Source organism: Miniopterus natalensis, chromosome 4 (assembly GCF_054644295.1).
Source record: "Miniopterus natalensis isolate mMinNat1 chromosome 4, mMinNat1.hap1, whole genome shotgun sequence".
In the NCBI taxonomy this organism is placed as follows: domain Eukaryota; kingdom Metazoa; phylum Chordata; class Mammalia; order Chiroptera; family Miniopteridae; genus Miniopterus; species Miniopterus natalensis.
In genome coordinates this window covers 68,099,477-68,114,865 of record NC_142084.1, presented here as the reverse complement: position 1 = coordinate 68,114,865, position 15,389 = coordinate 68,099,477, and the positions used below count along the sequence as shown (strand labels likewise).

General features: G+C 38.4%; 2 protein-coding genes across 2 annotated transcripts in view; both read left to right on the top strand.

Moving 5' to 3' along the window:
* LOC107533262 (uncharacterized) overlaps positions 1-15,389 on the top strand; it is a 36,738-nt gene that overhangs the window by 4,835 nt on the left and 16,514 nt on the right. The window lies entirely within an intron of this gene.
* LOC107533264 (uncharacterized) lies at positions 5,507-12,596 on the top strand. The gene is made up of 4 exons (XM_016207866.2): positions 5,507-8,086; positions 8,452-8,578; positions 8,841-8,901; positions 9,270-12,596. Exons 1-4 carry the CDS (start codon positions 8,036-8,038, stop codon positions 10,828-10,830), a joined length of 1,800 nt encoding a protein of 599 aa, XP_016063352.1. The 5' UTR covers positions 5,507-8,035; the 3' UTR covers positions 10,831-12,596.

Sequence of the window (15,389 nt, the reverse complement as noted above, 5' to 3'; positions counted from 1 at the left end):
TTTCCTTTTCTACTTAAAGAAAATCCTTTAACATTTCTTGTAAAACTGGTTTAATGGTGATGAGTTTCTGGGAAATATTCTCCTTCAATTCTGTGTGATAACCTTGCTGGGTAAGTTATTCCAGGTTGTAGCTTTTTTCTTTCAGCATTTTAAAGATGTTTCTGCAACTCCCTTCTGGCCTGTAAAGTTGCTGCTGAGAAATCAACTGATAGCCTTATGGGGTTTCCTTTGTATGTAACTTATTTTTCTCTTGCTTTCTTCAAGATTCTATCTTTATTCTTAACTTTTGCCATTTTAGTTACAATGTGTCTCCACGTGGGTCTCCTTGGGTTCATCTTCTTTAGAACTCTTTGTGCTTCCTGGACCTAGATGTTCTGTTTTCTTTCTCAAGTTAGGAAAGTTTTCAGCCAATATTTCTTTAAATAACTTTTCTGTTTCTTTCTCTGTTTATTTTCCTTCTGGGATGCAAATATTTTGAGTGTTTGATGTTATCCTAGAGGTCCCTTAAACTATCCTCACTTTTAAAAAATATTATTATTATTATTACTCTTCTGATTGATTACCACTGGTGTATCTTTCAGGTTGCTGACCTTTTCTTCTGTATTAGCTAATGTTGTGTTGATTCCTTCTAATGTATTTTTCATTTGAGTTATTGTCTGCTTGGTTATTATACTTTCTAACTCTTTGTTAAAGTTCTCCCTAAGTTTTTTTTATTCCACTCTTAAGTTTGGTGAGCATCCTTATGACCATTTCTTTGAAATTTTTATCAGGCAAATGACTTATCTCCATTTTTGTAGGTCCCTCCCTCTCTCCCCGCTGTTTTTTCTTATTTCTTTATTTGAAAGATATTTTCTGTCTTTTCATTTTATTTGACTTTCTATGTTTGTTTATATGATTAAAAAAAATAACCCCTTCTCCCCCAGTTTTGAAAAAGTGGCCTTATGTAGGTGCAGCCTTTGTGTAGGCTGTGTGTGCCAGGTGGTTTTGGCAGGCTGGTAGGAGCTAAGCAGGTGCCTAAGGTATCTGTGGGGGATACTGGCATACCAGGCCAGAGCGTCTCTGGGTAGGGAGGCCAGGTGCATGTAGTAATGCCCTGTTGACCCTGCTTGCTTCTTTTATTCAGGTCCAAAATGGTTTCAGGTGATGTGTCCAAAACAATCTACAGTGACATTGCAGGTAGGACAGAGCACATGGATAGAGCCCCCATCCACCTTGTGGAGGTAGAGGGGATGTAAACAATCATGCTCACTGTCACCTCAGACCTCATATAATTCCTGCAGTGCCCGGAGAGCTCCTGTGGCTGCCCAGTTTTTTCTTAACAGTCCCTCGTTCTGTTGTATAGAAAGTAGTTGAGAGTAGAAGCAACCTCTGCATAGTCTTTATGTGCCAGGTGGTTTTGGAAAAGTGGTTGAAGCTTACAGTGCCTGGGGCACTGGCCTGCTGGGCTGGAGTTGCTCCCAGGAGGGAGATCAGACCCACATGGTAATACCCTGTTGTTCCTGCTAGCTCCCTTTTGTTTGAAGGCAAAAGACTTCAGGCAATATAGCTGTGAACACACTGAGGTGATCTTGCAGGTGGCCAAAGCACCAGAATAGAGCTACCGTTGCCATACGCAAGTGGAGGGGGAGGTAAACAGTGGCGTTCCCTGGCACCTCCAGAGAACTCCTTCTGCTCCAGCTTCCCAAGGGCTCCTGTGGTTTCCCACCCTTCTCTGTTAGATTTCTTTCTCTCCTTTGCTGTTTAGAAGCTGTTGATTCAGCCATCCGTTGTTTTCCAGGAGTAATTGCTCTCTATGTACCTGTATGTTTGATTTTGCTCATGGGAGAGGGCTAGTTCAGCATCCGCCTTCCCTGTTACCATCTTGGACCTCCAGTTTGTTTATATTAAACAAGAGCCTACTTGATATAGAGGTAAATGTGGGCAGAAGGGGAGCATTCTTAGTTCAGTGATTTGGTCTCAATCTTTTATGAACCTATGTCCCTTGGGTTGACTTTCTGTGATGTAATAAGAAAGGTATTTGGTCTTTGTCCCCAGTCGTTAGCAAAAACCTCTTGAAGCCCTTGGAATTACCTGAGTGATATGGGTGACAGAGTGTTTTAGTTTGAATATGGCAATTCTTGGCCAGTTCCTAGATAGCCTCAGGATGGGGCTTACACCAGAAATGCCAAGCCTCGATAGAGACTTGGAACTTTCAGCCCCAGGCTCCTAGCCTGTGGAGAGAGGAGAGGAGGTAGAGAGTGAGATAATCACTCATGTTTAGTGCTTTAATAAATTGTGCCCATGTAATGAAACCTTCATCAGAACACCTAAAGACAGGATTCAGAGAATTTCTGGGTTGGTGAATACATCCAGGTTCTGGGAGGTTGACATATCCCTTCATTTCTACCCCCCAGACCATTCCTTTGCCCTATGCATCTGTTCCACTTAGCTGCTCCAGATTTGTGTTGTTTGTAGTTAACCAATACTATAATAGTAAGTAAAAAGCTTTACTGAATTCTCAGAATTATTTTAGTAAATTACCATATCTGACAAAGTGTCGAGGGAATCTATGAATTTGTAGATGGCTGAGTAGAAATGTCAGTAGTCTGGGCACCCCGTTTGGGGCAGGTATCTGAAGTAGGGACAGTGTATGGGACTGAGATCTTAATCCGCATCATCTCAGAAGTGCCGCCTCATGTAGAGCTAGGAAGGCTGGAAGAGACTCAAATTGCTTATTTCCATACCCCCTGGTCAGTTAGGCTTTGGGAAAATCCCAGTCAGTTATGCTCTTGTGAAATAGGTTGTGTTAAGGACATGGCTTGTTAAGAAAAAGAGAATATTCTGGTCATATTTTAAAATGGCTACTTTTTTGTCTCTCTGCCTAACTGCGGAGACAGTGGTTCACCACTTGCCCTCAGTACTTTGATGAAGTGTTGATTTTAAGTTTCTTGGCTTTTCTGAGGACTGGAGCCAGCTTCTAAGCTCCTTACATGAAAGATCAAAACGTCTCTGACTCCTTTTCTGTGTGTGTTTACTGTTGACAACTTTAAAGCTTTACCCCTCCTTCATCCCCTTCTGCCCCACATGTAGTGATAAGAAATGCTGAGTGTTCCTTCCATTGGCTCTAGCATGTTATTCTATCTACTGGAGGCCCTGCCCCTGTACCCAAACTTTCACCCTAGCCCGCATCTGCTAACCTCAGTAAGGCTCTTTTTCTTGCTTTCTGTCATCATTTCACACTTGCTTGTGGGGCCTGCCCTTCCTGACCTCCCCAGTCACTTCCATTATGGAAATAACAAACCCTTTCATTCCCTCTAGGCATTTCTTTGTTATCATCAGTATTAGACATCTAAACCAAACTACCTGTGGGGGTCCACCTGCCTGTGCAGGTGACTTAACAGTTACAAAATATGTAACATGTTTTTATTTTGCTATTCACTTTGCTTTATTTTTCTATTGATAAATCCTCCAGATCTCTTTATAATAATACATACCACTCTTGTATGAGTGTACAAGTTCAAATACACATAAATTCTGTGGATAGTGTTGAAAAGTGGCTGGGCTATAGATATTGATAGAGTTCAAATTTACAGGCAATAACAATGGAATGTATCAGTTGACCTTCCATTCGTGCATAATTTATTGATTTGTTCAATCAATGGTTCAACACTTGAGATTATTAAATTGACTAATTTTTGTTCAAATCACTGTGAAATTATAGCTACTAGACATTTTGTTTGTCTATTACCTCATTCCCAAGGTGGTGGATATTTTTTCGTGTATTTTTTTTATTTTCTATTAAATGTTTTGCTTCTTTTTCCACTTTTAAATTGTGTGTTCATTTTTACACTGCCAACTAACCCTTTTTATATTGCATGAATTGCTGACATTTTCTTCCACTTTGTTGTTTGTTTTTTAATAACCTTAATTTTAATATATTTGCGTTTGTCAGACTTTTGGCTTTATAGCTTATTCTTTTTTTATTTTTTATTTTTGTTTAAAATATTACAGATGTCCCTTTTTCTCCCCAATGACCCATTCCACCCCATCCCTTCCCCCTCCCCAGTCCCTCTCCCCACCATTGTCCATATCCTTGGGTTGTGCGTATATGTATATAAATTCTTTGGTTACTCTCTCCCCCTCCACCCACCCACCCTCCTCCATCCCTCTGACATTTGTCAGTCTCATCTATGCTTCCATGTCATTGAATCTATTCTGTTCATCAGTTTATTAAGTTCTTTAGATTCCACGTATAAGCGAGATCATGTGATGTTTGTCTTTTGCTACCTTGCTTATTTCACTTAGCATAATATTCTCCAGGTCCATTCATACTGTCCCAAAGGGTACGAGATTCTTCTTCTTTACAGCTGCGTAGTATTCCATGGTGTAAACGTCCCACAGCTTTTTTATCCACTCATCTACTGATGGGCACTTGGTCTGTTTCCAGATCTTAGCTATTGTAAACTGTGCTGCTATGAACATCGGGGTACATATATTCTTTCTGATGAATGTTTCAGGATTCTTAGGATACATTCCTAGGAGTGGAATCACTGGGTCAAACGACAGCTCCATTTTTAATTTTTTGAGGAACCTCTGTACTGTTTTCCATAGTGGCTGCACCAGTCTGCATTCCCACCAGCAGTGGACTAGGGTTCCCCTTTCTCCACACCCTCACCAGCACATGTCATTTGTTGATTTGTTGATGGTGGCCATTCTGACAGGTGTGAAGTGATACCTCATTTTGGTTTTAATTTGCATTTCTGATGATTAGCAACGTTGAGCATTTTCTCATGTGTCTCTTGGCCATCTGTATGTCCTCTTTGGAGAAGTGTCTATTCAAGTCCTTTGGCCACTTCTTAATTGGGTTGTTTGTCTTACTCTTGCTGAGTACTATGAGTTCTTTGTACACTTTGGAAATTAGCCCCTTATCAGATACATCCTTGGCAAATATGCTTTCCCAGACCATGGGTTTCCTTTGTATTTTGAGGCTGTTTTCTTTTGCTGTGCGGAAGCTTTTTAGTTTGATGTAGTCCCATATGTTTATTTTTTCTTTTGTTTCTCTTGCCCTAGGAGATGTATCACTGAAAAGTCCACTTCATGGGATGTCTGTGACTTTACTGCCTATGTTTTCTTCCAGGATTTTTATGGTTTTGTGACTTACATTTAAGTCTTTTGTCCATTTTGAGTTTATTTTTGTGTATGGTGAAACTTGGTGGTCTAGTTTCATTCTTTTGCATGTATCTGTCCAATTTTCCCAGCACCACTTATTGAAGAGACTGTCTTTACTCCATTGGATACTCTTGCCTCCTTTGTCAAATATTAACTGACCATAATGGCGTGGGTCTATTTCTGGGGTCTCTGTTCTGTTCCATTGATCTATATGCCTGTTGTTGTACCAATACCAGGCCGTTTTGATTACAGTGGCTTTGTAATACAGTTTGAAGTCTGGTAATGTGATCCCTCCCACTCTGTTCTTTTTTCTCAAGATGGCTGCAGCTATTCGGGGTCTTTTTTGGTTCCATATAAATTTTCGAAATGTTTGTTCTAGGTCTGTGAAATATGCTGTTGGTATTTAATAGGAATTGCATTGAATTTATAAATTGCTTTGGGTAGTATGGACATTTTAATTATATTAATTCTTCCAATCCATGAGCATGGTATATTCTTCCACTTGTTTAAATCTTCCTCTATTTCTTTTTTCAGTGTCACGTGGTTTTCTGAGTACAGGTCTTTTACATCCTTGGTTAAGTTTATTCCTAGGTATCTTATTTTTTTAGTTGCAATGGTAAATGGTATTGCTTTTTTAGTTTCTCTCTCTGTTGGTGTGTAAGAATGCCATTGATTTCCTAATGTTGATTTTGTATCCAGCTACCTTGACAAATTCCTTTATCAAATCTAGTAGTACTTTGATGGAGTCTTTGGGGTTTTCTATGTACAATATCATGTCATCATCTGGAGCGTCTTCTGTGTGGGGATCGAGAGTGACTCCTCCTCCTGTCTCTCTCCCTGGACCAGGACGTATCTCAGAGCCTGCATTCTCTGTCTGGGGAAGTAGACCGGGACCACCTCCGCTCCCTCCGCGGGGAGCGGCTGCGGCTGCAACCCATTTGGAGCCCTCCTCTACCTCACACCACCTCGGAAACCACTCTCTTTTTCTTATATAAGAAAATTTTCCTATATTTGCATCACTATATGACTTTTAAAAGTGGCCTAGTTTCATTTTTCACACTTAAATCTACAGTGAATTGGCTATTGTCCTTGGAATAAAGAGGAATACAATACATTTCTTCAGGTTGGTTAACAGATTTCCCTTGGCCTAGGTTATAAAGTGTTCCTTATGTTTGCTGCTGCTTTACAATGCCCTCTCTGTCCTTGACCAACTCTTTATATTAAATGTCAGCCCATGGAAGAACCTTTCCTTTCTTTTGGTCTTTTTGTTTATCAGTAAGAGTGTACTGTCTGGAGTACTAGCTTAAAAACCTTTGGTGTATGTTAGGTAGGCTGCCACTTTGTTCTGTAGAAAACTTTGTCCATTTTTGGACATTTGTACCTCCTACTGGGTCTATTTTGGGAATTCATGAAATTTTATAAAGATATTATTTGAGAGAGGTGATATCTGGTGTTACCCAAGAAAAAAATTTAAATTTACTTGATCACTAAACACTCATTAGTTTTGTTTGCTACTGAATTAATTTAGTGTGGAGGAACTGAGGAGCAAGGATTCAGATGTTGTCTCTTAATGTAATCAGTCACACAGGATGGACTCAGTTCTTCAAACAAGAAATGTGAATTACTGTCTACCAGGGAAGCTCAGTAGAGACTCAGTGCCCAGAGTGTTGCTGGGGGCTAATTATGTGAGCAGCATCTGACAAATGTAAATTACAGATTCTCAAAAGAACAGGAGTTTACTATATGCCATATTGTTTGCATTAATGCTTTAGCCATACTGAGGCACTATTATTATCTGTGAGGATGTTGGGGTCACTAGTGAAATTTCAGTTCCCATATACCAGCAAAAGACAAACTTTGTTAGACAGAGTTTGTAAAGATATGTAATCTTGGGCCTGCTGATGTTCACTGTCTTCTGCACATTAGGTAGCAGGACTTTTTTTATGAGTAAGCACTACAGTTTCGCTGCAGAAAGAGTAATTAGGGCTGAGCCAGATAGTTCCTTTTACTCCCTGGGCTCACAAGAGAGGTGTTCCTATTTTGTTGTTCTACTGAATAGATCAGTTTTTTGTATTAGAATTGATGAGTGGGAGCCTTTTCTCTGTTCCCTACACATAGACATCCATGGGTTATTTATCTCTTTCAGGGACCAGCATTTAGGGGGATTGTACCACTTGGGTTCCCTTTGCTCAAGGGAATGGGTGGTCACGCTGTTCCTACATGGGAACTTGGAAATGAGAGAAGTTGTGAGGAGAGGCTCTAGAGTGGCTGGTTGAGTATCACTTGCTGCTGAAGTTAGAGAAAGGGGATTTTATGTTTTTGGAGGAAAGCACTGTTGAACACTACGTATTTTATAATCATATACAAATTTATCAAACTCTTGTGGACTTCAGTGAACTCCCTTGGAGTCTTAACCTGTCCCTCAAGGTCATCAAACCCTAGGTTACAGTGTTTTGATTCTGCTGGGAAGACCTTCTCTGTGATATTATCATCTCAGTGTGTGTGCCTGTGTATCCTAAAAACTGGTGGGAAGCAACCCTGAGGCTCATGGGTATAGGGATTTGGGAGATGTCTAAGTTGTCATGCCTTCTTCCTCATGTCTGAGCTGTATCTTCCAAATAATTTCCTAGCCCCATGAAATGACACAGAGAAAAGAAGGTAAAACTGATTGGGATATTTATTTTACAAACCAATTATAATTCATTCTGCTTCACAAGAGTATTTTCATTCAGCCAACTGGATCTGAATACTTCTAATGTTATAGAGTCCTTTAGAATAATATTGCCTACTGGATCTTGTTCCAAGTTGGATTCCACAGCCCTCCTGGCCTCTCATATTTGATGATTAGAAGAAAAAGCTTCCAGTTCTTCACTGTGTTTTATTCATTATGAGCTCATGCAGATATGATGCTGTGCTTCATGGAGTGATGCATTATATGGTGGGTATTAAAGAAGGATATGAAAAGTTTTTCTCACAGTGTATTAATGTGCTTAAAATGGGAGTATTTGTCTCATTTGTATAGCATTTCTCTCATTTCCCTAAGATGCTTTGTATCCTAACATGAGACAGCAGTGAATACTGATGTGATCACAAGAAAAAGATAGTAATAAATTCCATGTGTTCATGACGTTGTTAAATTTATGAGGAAGTGAATGTGGACCGATAGTAATAGTTCTGACAACAAAGTCATAAAACAAATGTTGAGAATCCAGTGTCATGTGTGAACTTGTTATGAGGTGAATATCAATTTCTAGTGCCGTTCATCTCACCCATTCTCTTGTATACATATTTGGGATGTTTTAGGACTCAGTGGCCTTTGAGGATGTGAGTGTGAAGTTCACCCTGGAGGAGTGGGCTTTACTGGATTCTTCACAGAAGAAACTCTACAGAGATGTGATGAGGGAAACCTTCAGGAACTTGGCCTCAGTAGGTAGGGATGACAACATTCTTACTTACTTGTTTAGTCAATTAGAAAACCAGTGCTGCTTGCTCATCAATGGATTTCCAAGGAGTGGAATGTGGAAAGTGAATACATTGGTAAATAAACCAGTCATAGTCACAGCTCATCATGGATTTATTATGTAACAGTTTTTCTATAAGTTCTTTTTCTTTCTTTTATTATTATTTTTTTGTTTTAGTTTTTTTTCCTATGAGGTTTTATAGTTTATAATTTTTCCTGGTCTGCATTTTAGGAGAAATATGTAAAGATCATAACATTGAAGATCACTATGAAAATTATGGGACAGATTTGAGGTGAGTCACACTCACATGAGAAGGCAGTGTCCCATGAATCTTAGTATGTCATGAAATATTTAAAACAGCACATAAAACAGATCAGCCAAGTTTTAAAGTTATTTATTATTATTACAATATTTTTATCATAATTTTTTTTCTCACATGTGACTTAGATGTTTAGTGTTTCAAAATTAGCACATTTGGAAATAGTATTTTGAAACCTCACTTATGAATACACTGTTTTGATAATAGTTATGATTGAGCCCTCTTGCAAAACATTTAGCACTTTCAAACAGTCAGAAAGCACTGAAAACTTATAGTTTCCTTGATTATGGTAAAATTATTAATAAATAAGATATTAATAATATGCTTTTCACTTTTTACAGCAGTCATATAATAGAGAGACTGGGTAAAAGTAAACAAGGTAGTCAGTATGGAGAAAACTTCAACCAGATTCCAAATCACAATCAGAAAAAGAAAACTTCTACTGGACTAAAACTATGTGAATGCAGTGTATGTGGAGTCTTCATGAATCATTCATTCTTTAGTAGGCATATGAGATCTCACAGTACACCCAAACCATATGATTATCAGGAATATGAAGAAAAGCCATATAAATGTAAGGAATGTGGGAAAGCCTTCAAGTATCGCCAATCCTTTCGAAGACATGAAAGGATTCACACTGGAGTGAAACCCTATATATGTAAGCACTGTGGTAAAGCTTTCAGTTGTCTCAGTTACTGTAGAACTCATGAAATATCTCACACAGGAGAGAAACCGTATAAATGTAAGCAATGTGGTAAAGCTTTTAGTTGTCCCAGTTACTTTCGAAAACATGAAAGAAGTCATACTGGAGAGAAACCGTACGAATGTAAGCAATGTGATAAAGCCTTCAGCTGCTTTACATCCTTTCAAAGTCATGAAAGGAGTCACAGTGGAGAAAAGCCCTATGAATGTAAAAAATGTGGCAAAGCTTTCAGTTGTCCAAGTTACTTTCGAAAACATAAAAGAATTCATACTGGAGAGAAACCCTATGAATGTAAGCAGTGTGGTAAAGCCTTCAGTTGTTCCAGATCCTTTCGAAGTCATGAAAGGAGACATAGTGGAGAAAAGCCCTATGAATGTAAAAAATGTGGTAAAGCCTTCAGTTGTCCAAGTTATTTTCGAAAACATGAGCGAAGTCATACTGGAGAGAAACTCTATGAATGTAAGGAATGTGGGAAGTCCTTCAGTTGTCCAAGTTACTTTAGAAAACATGAAAGAAATCATACTGGAGAGAAACCCTATGAATGTAAGGAATGTGGGAAAGCCTTGAGTTCTCTTACCAACTTTCGAAGACACATGATGAAACACACTGGAGATGGGCCTTATAAATGTAAGGAGTGTGGAAAAGTGTTTGATTGCCCAAATTACTTTCAATATCATGAAAGCACACATAGTGGAGAAAAGCCATATGAATGTAAGGAATGCGGCAAATCCTTCAGTACTCCCAGATTCCTTCAAAATCATGAAAGAACTCATACTAGAAAAAAGCCTCATGAATGTAAGGAATGTGGTAAAGCCTTCAGTTTTCCCTGTTCCCTTCAGAAACATAAAAGAAGTCATACTGGGGAGAAACCCTATGAATGTAAGCAATGTGGGAAAGCCTTCACTTACCTCAGTTCCATTCAAAAACATGAAAGAGCTCATAGTGGAGAGAAACCCTATGAATGTAAGGAATGTGGGAAAGCCTTCATTTCTCTTTCCAATGTTCAAAGACATATGATAAAGCACACTGGAGATGGACCTTGTAAATGTAAGGAATGTGGGAAAGCTTTTGATTGTCCTAGTTCATTGCGAACACATGAAAGAACTCACACTGGAGAGAAACCCTATCAGTGTAAAAATTGTAGTAAAGCCTTTAGTCGTCCTAGTTCTTTACGAAATCATGAAAGAACTCATACCTAAGAAAAAGTCTATGAATATAAAGAATGTGTGAAAGCCTTTAGTAGACATGTAAGAATGCGCACTGGAGAGATACCTTATGTGAAAAAGCCTTTAGCTATCTCATTTCTTTGGGAAGCCACACACACAAAAAACCTCGCAGTGGAAAAAGTTCTAAATGCAAATAATATAGGAAAACCTTCATTTGTCTCAAATCCCTACAAAATCATGTGAGAATGAATACTAGGTAGAAATTGTATAAATGAAAAAAATAAGGTTAATTTTAACAAATGTTTTCAAAGTGATGTGAAAACTGCATTGGAAATAAATCATATTAATGTAACTAGTATGGGTAGCCTGTTGAAAATTAATTCATGTAGGATATGCTAGAAATTTAACAATATGAAAAAAATGTGGTAAAGGTTATACATATATATGTTCTTATAGTTACTGACTTAATTTTTTTAAAAATTAAAGGTTTTTTAAAAATCTTTCAGAGAGAGGAAATGATTTCAGAGAGAGGAAAGGAGGGGGAGAGAGAGAGATAGAAACATAATGATAAGAGAGTCATTGATCGGCCGCCTCCTGCACGCCTCCGACTGGGGATAGAGCCCACAACCTGGGCATGTGCCCTGACCGGGAATCGAACCGCGACCTCCTGGATCCTAGGTCGATGCTCAACCGCTGAGCCACACCCGGCCAGGCACTGACTTAATTTTTAAGTAATTCTCTCTGTAGTGTGGAGTTCTACTTACTTTTACAAGTAAATATTGAAGTGAGGTAATTCTGTAGATCCATGGGTGAATTGAAGTGTATTTCTAACATGCCAGTAGGTTTAATTTTTACATAATTTTGTAATTGATCTATAAGAATAGGACTATTGAAAAAAAATAGCATTTTGGTTGGGTTTTTCCCCCTACTGGCCTTCTGTAACAAGTACTGGATATGTTTTATCCTTTTATATATATATTGTGTGTGTGTGTGTGTGCATGTGTGCACGTGCATGTGTGTATACATGCGTATACGTGTGTGTGTATACATATATATGTATATATTCCATCTTTCTTTAATAGAAAACTACCTTTTTATTTGCCTGAATAGCCTTATTTTGTTTTTCTTGCCATTTAATAAATTTGTAAGAGTGCAAAGTTCTTCATAGAGTATAGTCTCATGAATTGTTTTCATCTGTCGTCCTTCATTCTTTCTGATTCCTTCTGGTTGGGCTATGGAGTTTGCATTAAAAAGAGAGACCTATGATAAGACAATAAAATCTAGAGTTGGAGATGAGCCTCCTTGAGTAATGTTGTGAAGTACAGTTTCTAGACTCTGTTGGTACCATGTTAGAATTCACCAAAGCCTATCTTACGTGCAACTTGGAACACAGGAGAGAAATAGGATTAGGCAGGTTTTAGGGCCACCTGTATAAATAAAACAAGAGATGCAAAGGGCCTTTGCAAACACTTGCTTCCAGACCATTTTCCTCTTTCTTTGCTCTGACAAGAATATCCTCCTCAGCCATAAAAAGAATGAAATCATATCATTCTGTCAAATACCCTGGACCTACAGGGTATTATGCTAAGTGAAATAAGTCAGTCAGAGAAAGACAAATACTATGTGATTTTACTGACATGTGGAATCTAAAGAACAAAATAAATGAATAAACAAAATTGAAACAGACTCTAGATACAGAGCGTAGACTGGTGGTAGCCAGAGAGTTGGGGGACTGGGTGAAAAGGTGAAGGGATTGAGAAGTACAAATTGGTAGTTACAGAATAGTCATGGGGATGTAAAGTGCAGCATAGGGAACATAGTCAATAATATTCTATTATCTATGTATGGTGCCAGGTGGGTACTGGAAATACCGGGGGGAATACTTTGTAAAGTATATGACTGACTGACGACTGTGCTGCACACCTGAAACTAATACAAAATAATATTGAATATAGCCCGGCCGGGCGTGGCTCAGTGGTTGAGCATCGACCTAGGTAGGATCCAGGCGGTCAGGGTTCAATTCCCGGTCAGGGCACATGCCCAGGTTGCGGGCTAGCCGATCAATGACTCTCTCATCATTGATGTTTCTATCTCTCTCTCTCCCTCTCCTTTCCTCTCTCTGAAATCAATAAAGATATATTTAACAAATAATAATAATAATGATATTGAATATAAACTGTAGTTTATATTCAAAACCACCAGTCACTGCTTAACTTCTGTTTGATTTCACCTTTTGACTTCTACAACTGTCTCCAAAGTTCAACTCTAAAGATTCAGTTCAGTTTGAATTCTCCTGCAAGCCCTCATGTGTCTACCAGGCAATAAGTATAGACTCTCATCATTGGGAGTGTTCTCTGAAACACTAACTCCACTCTTCTCTAGATTGTATTTCTCTAGGGTCTAATTTGTATAATAAATACCTTGTTCTGTTAATGCCACTAGTGACTATGTGTTCCTGATTCCACAATGACAGCTGCAGTGGTGCAGTCAAAAAGAGCCATGTGGGAATTTGTTCCTCTGCTGCATGTGCAGTGACTGCTCTGAGCCAGTCCTTCCATGTGAGAATCGGCACCTGCCTCATATCAGGCAGATTCTGGGTGTTTCCTGTTACTCAGAGCTGCACTCAGTCCCTCAATATACATTCAGTTATTTTTTATTGTACGTGATTGAAAGAAAGTTTGTGCTTTTTTCCTCCAATGAATGCTTCTGTAGTTTTTCTTAGAAACATTTTATTAACTGTTTAACAGATACTCATATGCTTAGAAATATTATTGTGTTTTTTATTTCCTGAGTTTATACATGAGAATCTTATTGTAATTATGGATTTTTAGGTTATTGTGTAATTTTATCTATTTAATCTCTATATATTCTGAATCAATATTATAATGTGCATACAAATTCAGGTATTTTCCCTCAGGCAAATTATTTTTATAGGTACAATTTTTGTCACGAGTCTAGTTTCTTATTCATTTCTAATCCAAAAAAAAATTAAATCATAATTTTTTCAATCCCCTCCTGCCAAAACCCACCAGATCACATCTGTAGTTAGAGGGGTGTGTGAATTTTAGTACAGTAGTCCCTCCTTATCTGCAAGGTAAATGTTCCTAGACTCCCAGTGGATATCGGAAACCATGGATAATACCAAACTGCATATATGTTTACTAATGTTTTTCCTGTACATATATACCTTTGATAAGTTTATTTATAAATTAGGTATAGTAAGGCATTAACAACAACTAATAAAATAGAACAATTATAGGATATACTGTAAAAAAAGTTATGGGAATGTGGCCTCTCTAAATAACTTATTGTGCTGTAGTGACTCTTGTGATGATGTGAGATGACAAAATGCCTACATGATGAGATGAAATGAGGTGAATGATGTAAGCATTGTGATATTGCATTAGACTGCTACTGACCTTATGACAGCACATCAGGAGAATCATCTGCTTCGAATGATCCCGAATTATCGAACCATGACAGTTTGATAGTTGGATGTCAGGAGCAGATGATGATGATGATGGTTGGGGATCCTCCATAGTTGCAGGGGTTCATTTGTGTGCGTGTGTTTGTTTTCCAGTATCTTTTGGAAGAACATTGTGTTCAGAAGTTGGTGTCTTTTCCTTAACTCTGTTGCTTCAGAGGTTGTAACCTTTGGTGATCATACAGGTGACTTTTTAAAAAAAAAATTGTTGAAAGTATTACAGATGTCCCCTTTCTTCCCCCTATTGACCCCCTCCACCCCACTCCTGCCCCCTCCCCAGGCCTTCACCACACTATTGTCTGTGCCCATGGATTATGCATATATGCACATAAATTCTTTGGTTAATCTCTTCCCTCCTCTGTCTCGCCCCTTCCCTCTGAGATTCAGTTTGTTCTATGCTTCTATGTCTCTGGATCTCTTTTGTTTGTCAGTTTATTTTGTTCATTAGATTCCACATATAGGTGAGGTGATGTGATACTTGTCTTTCTCTGACTGGCTTATTTCACTTATTATAATACTCTCCAGGCCTCACCATGCTGTGCTATCTCAAAGGGTAAGGGATCCTTCATTTTTACAGCTGCATAGTATTCTATGGTGTAAATGTACGAGAAGATGCTTGATATGATTTCAATCTTCTTGAACTTGTGGAGACTTGTTTTGTGTCCTAACATGTGGTCTGTCTTGGAGAATGACACGTGTGCACTTGAGAAGAATGTATATTCTGCAGCTTGGGGTGAAATGTTCTGTAAATGTCAATTAAATCCATCTGACCTAGTATGTCACTTAGAGTCACTGTTTCCTTGTTGATTTTTTGTCTGGAAGAGCTATCCAGTGAAGTCAGTATGATATTAAAGCCCCTACTATGACTGTATTGCTGTCGATCTCTCCCTTAAAGTCCTCCAGAAGTTTTTTTTAATATATACTTAGGTGCTCCTATATTGGGTGCATATATGTTTACCAGAGTTATATCTTGTTGGGCTGATCCCTTTAGTATTATGTGGTGACCTTTCTTTTCTCTTGTTATGGTCTTCATTTTGAAGTCTATTTTGTCAGAAATGAGTACTGCTACCCCAGCTTTTTCTCATTTCCATTTGCATGGACAAATTTT

What these genes read in the sequence shown, in the direction of transcription:
- LOC107533264 (XM_016207866.2), top strand. Translation starts at nt 8,036, where the DNA reads ATGAGCTCATGCAGATATGATGCTGTGCTTCATGGAGTGATGCATTAT. An exon ending in ATGGAGTGATGCATTATATG is followed by an intron (nt 8,087 to 8,451) that starts GTGGGTATTAAA and finishes GGGATGTTTTAG; the next exon opens with GACTCAGTGGCCTTTGAGGA. An exon ending in AATTATGGGACAGATTTGAG is followed by an intron (nt 8,902 to 9,269) that starts GTGAGTCACACT and finishes CACTTTTTACAG; the next exon opens with CAGTCATATAATAGAGAGAC.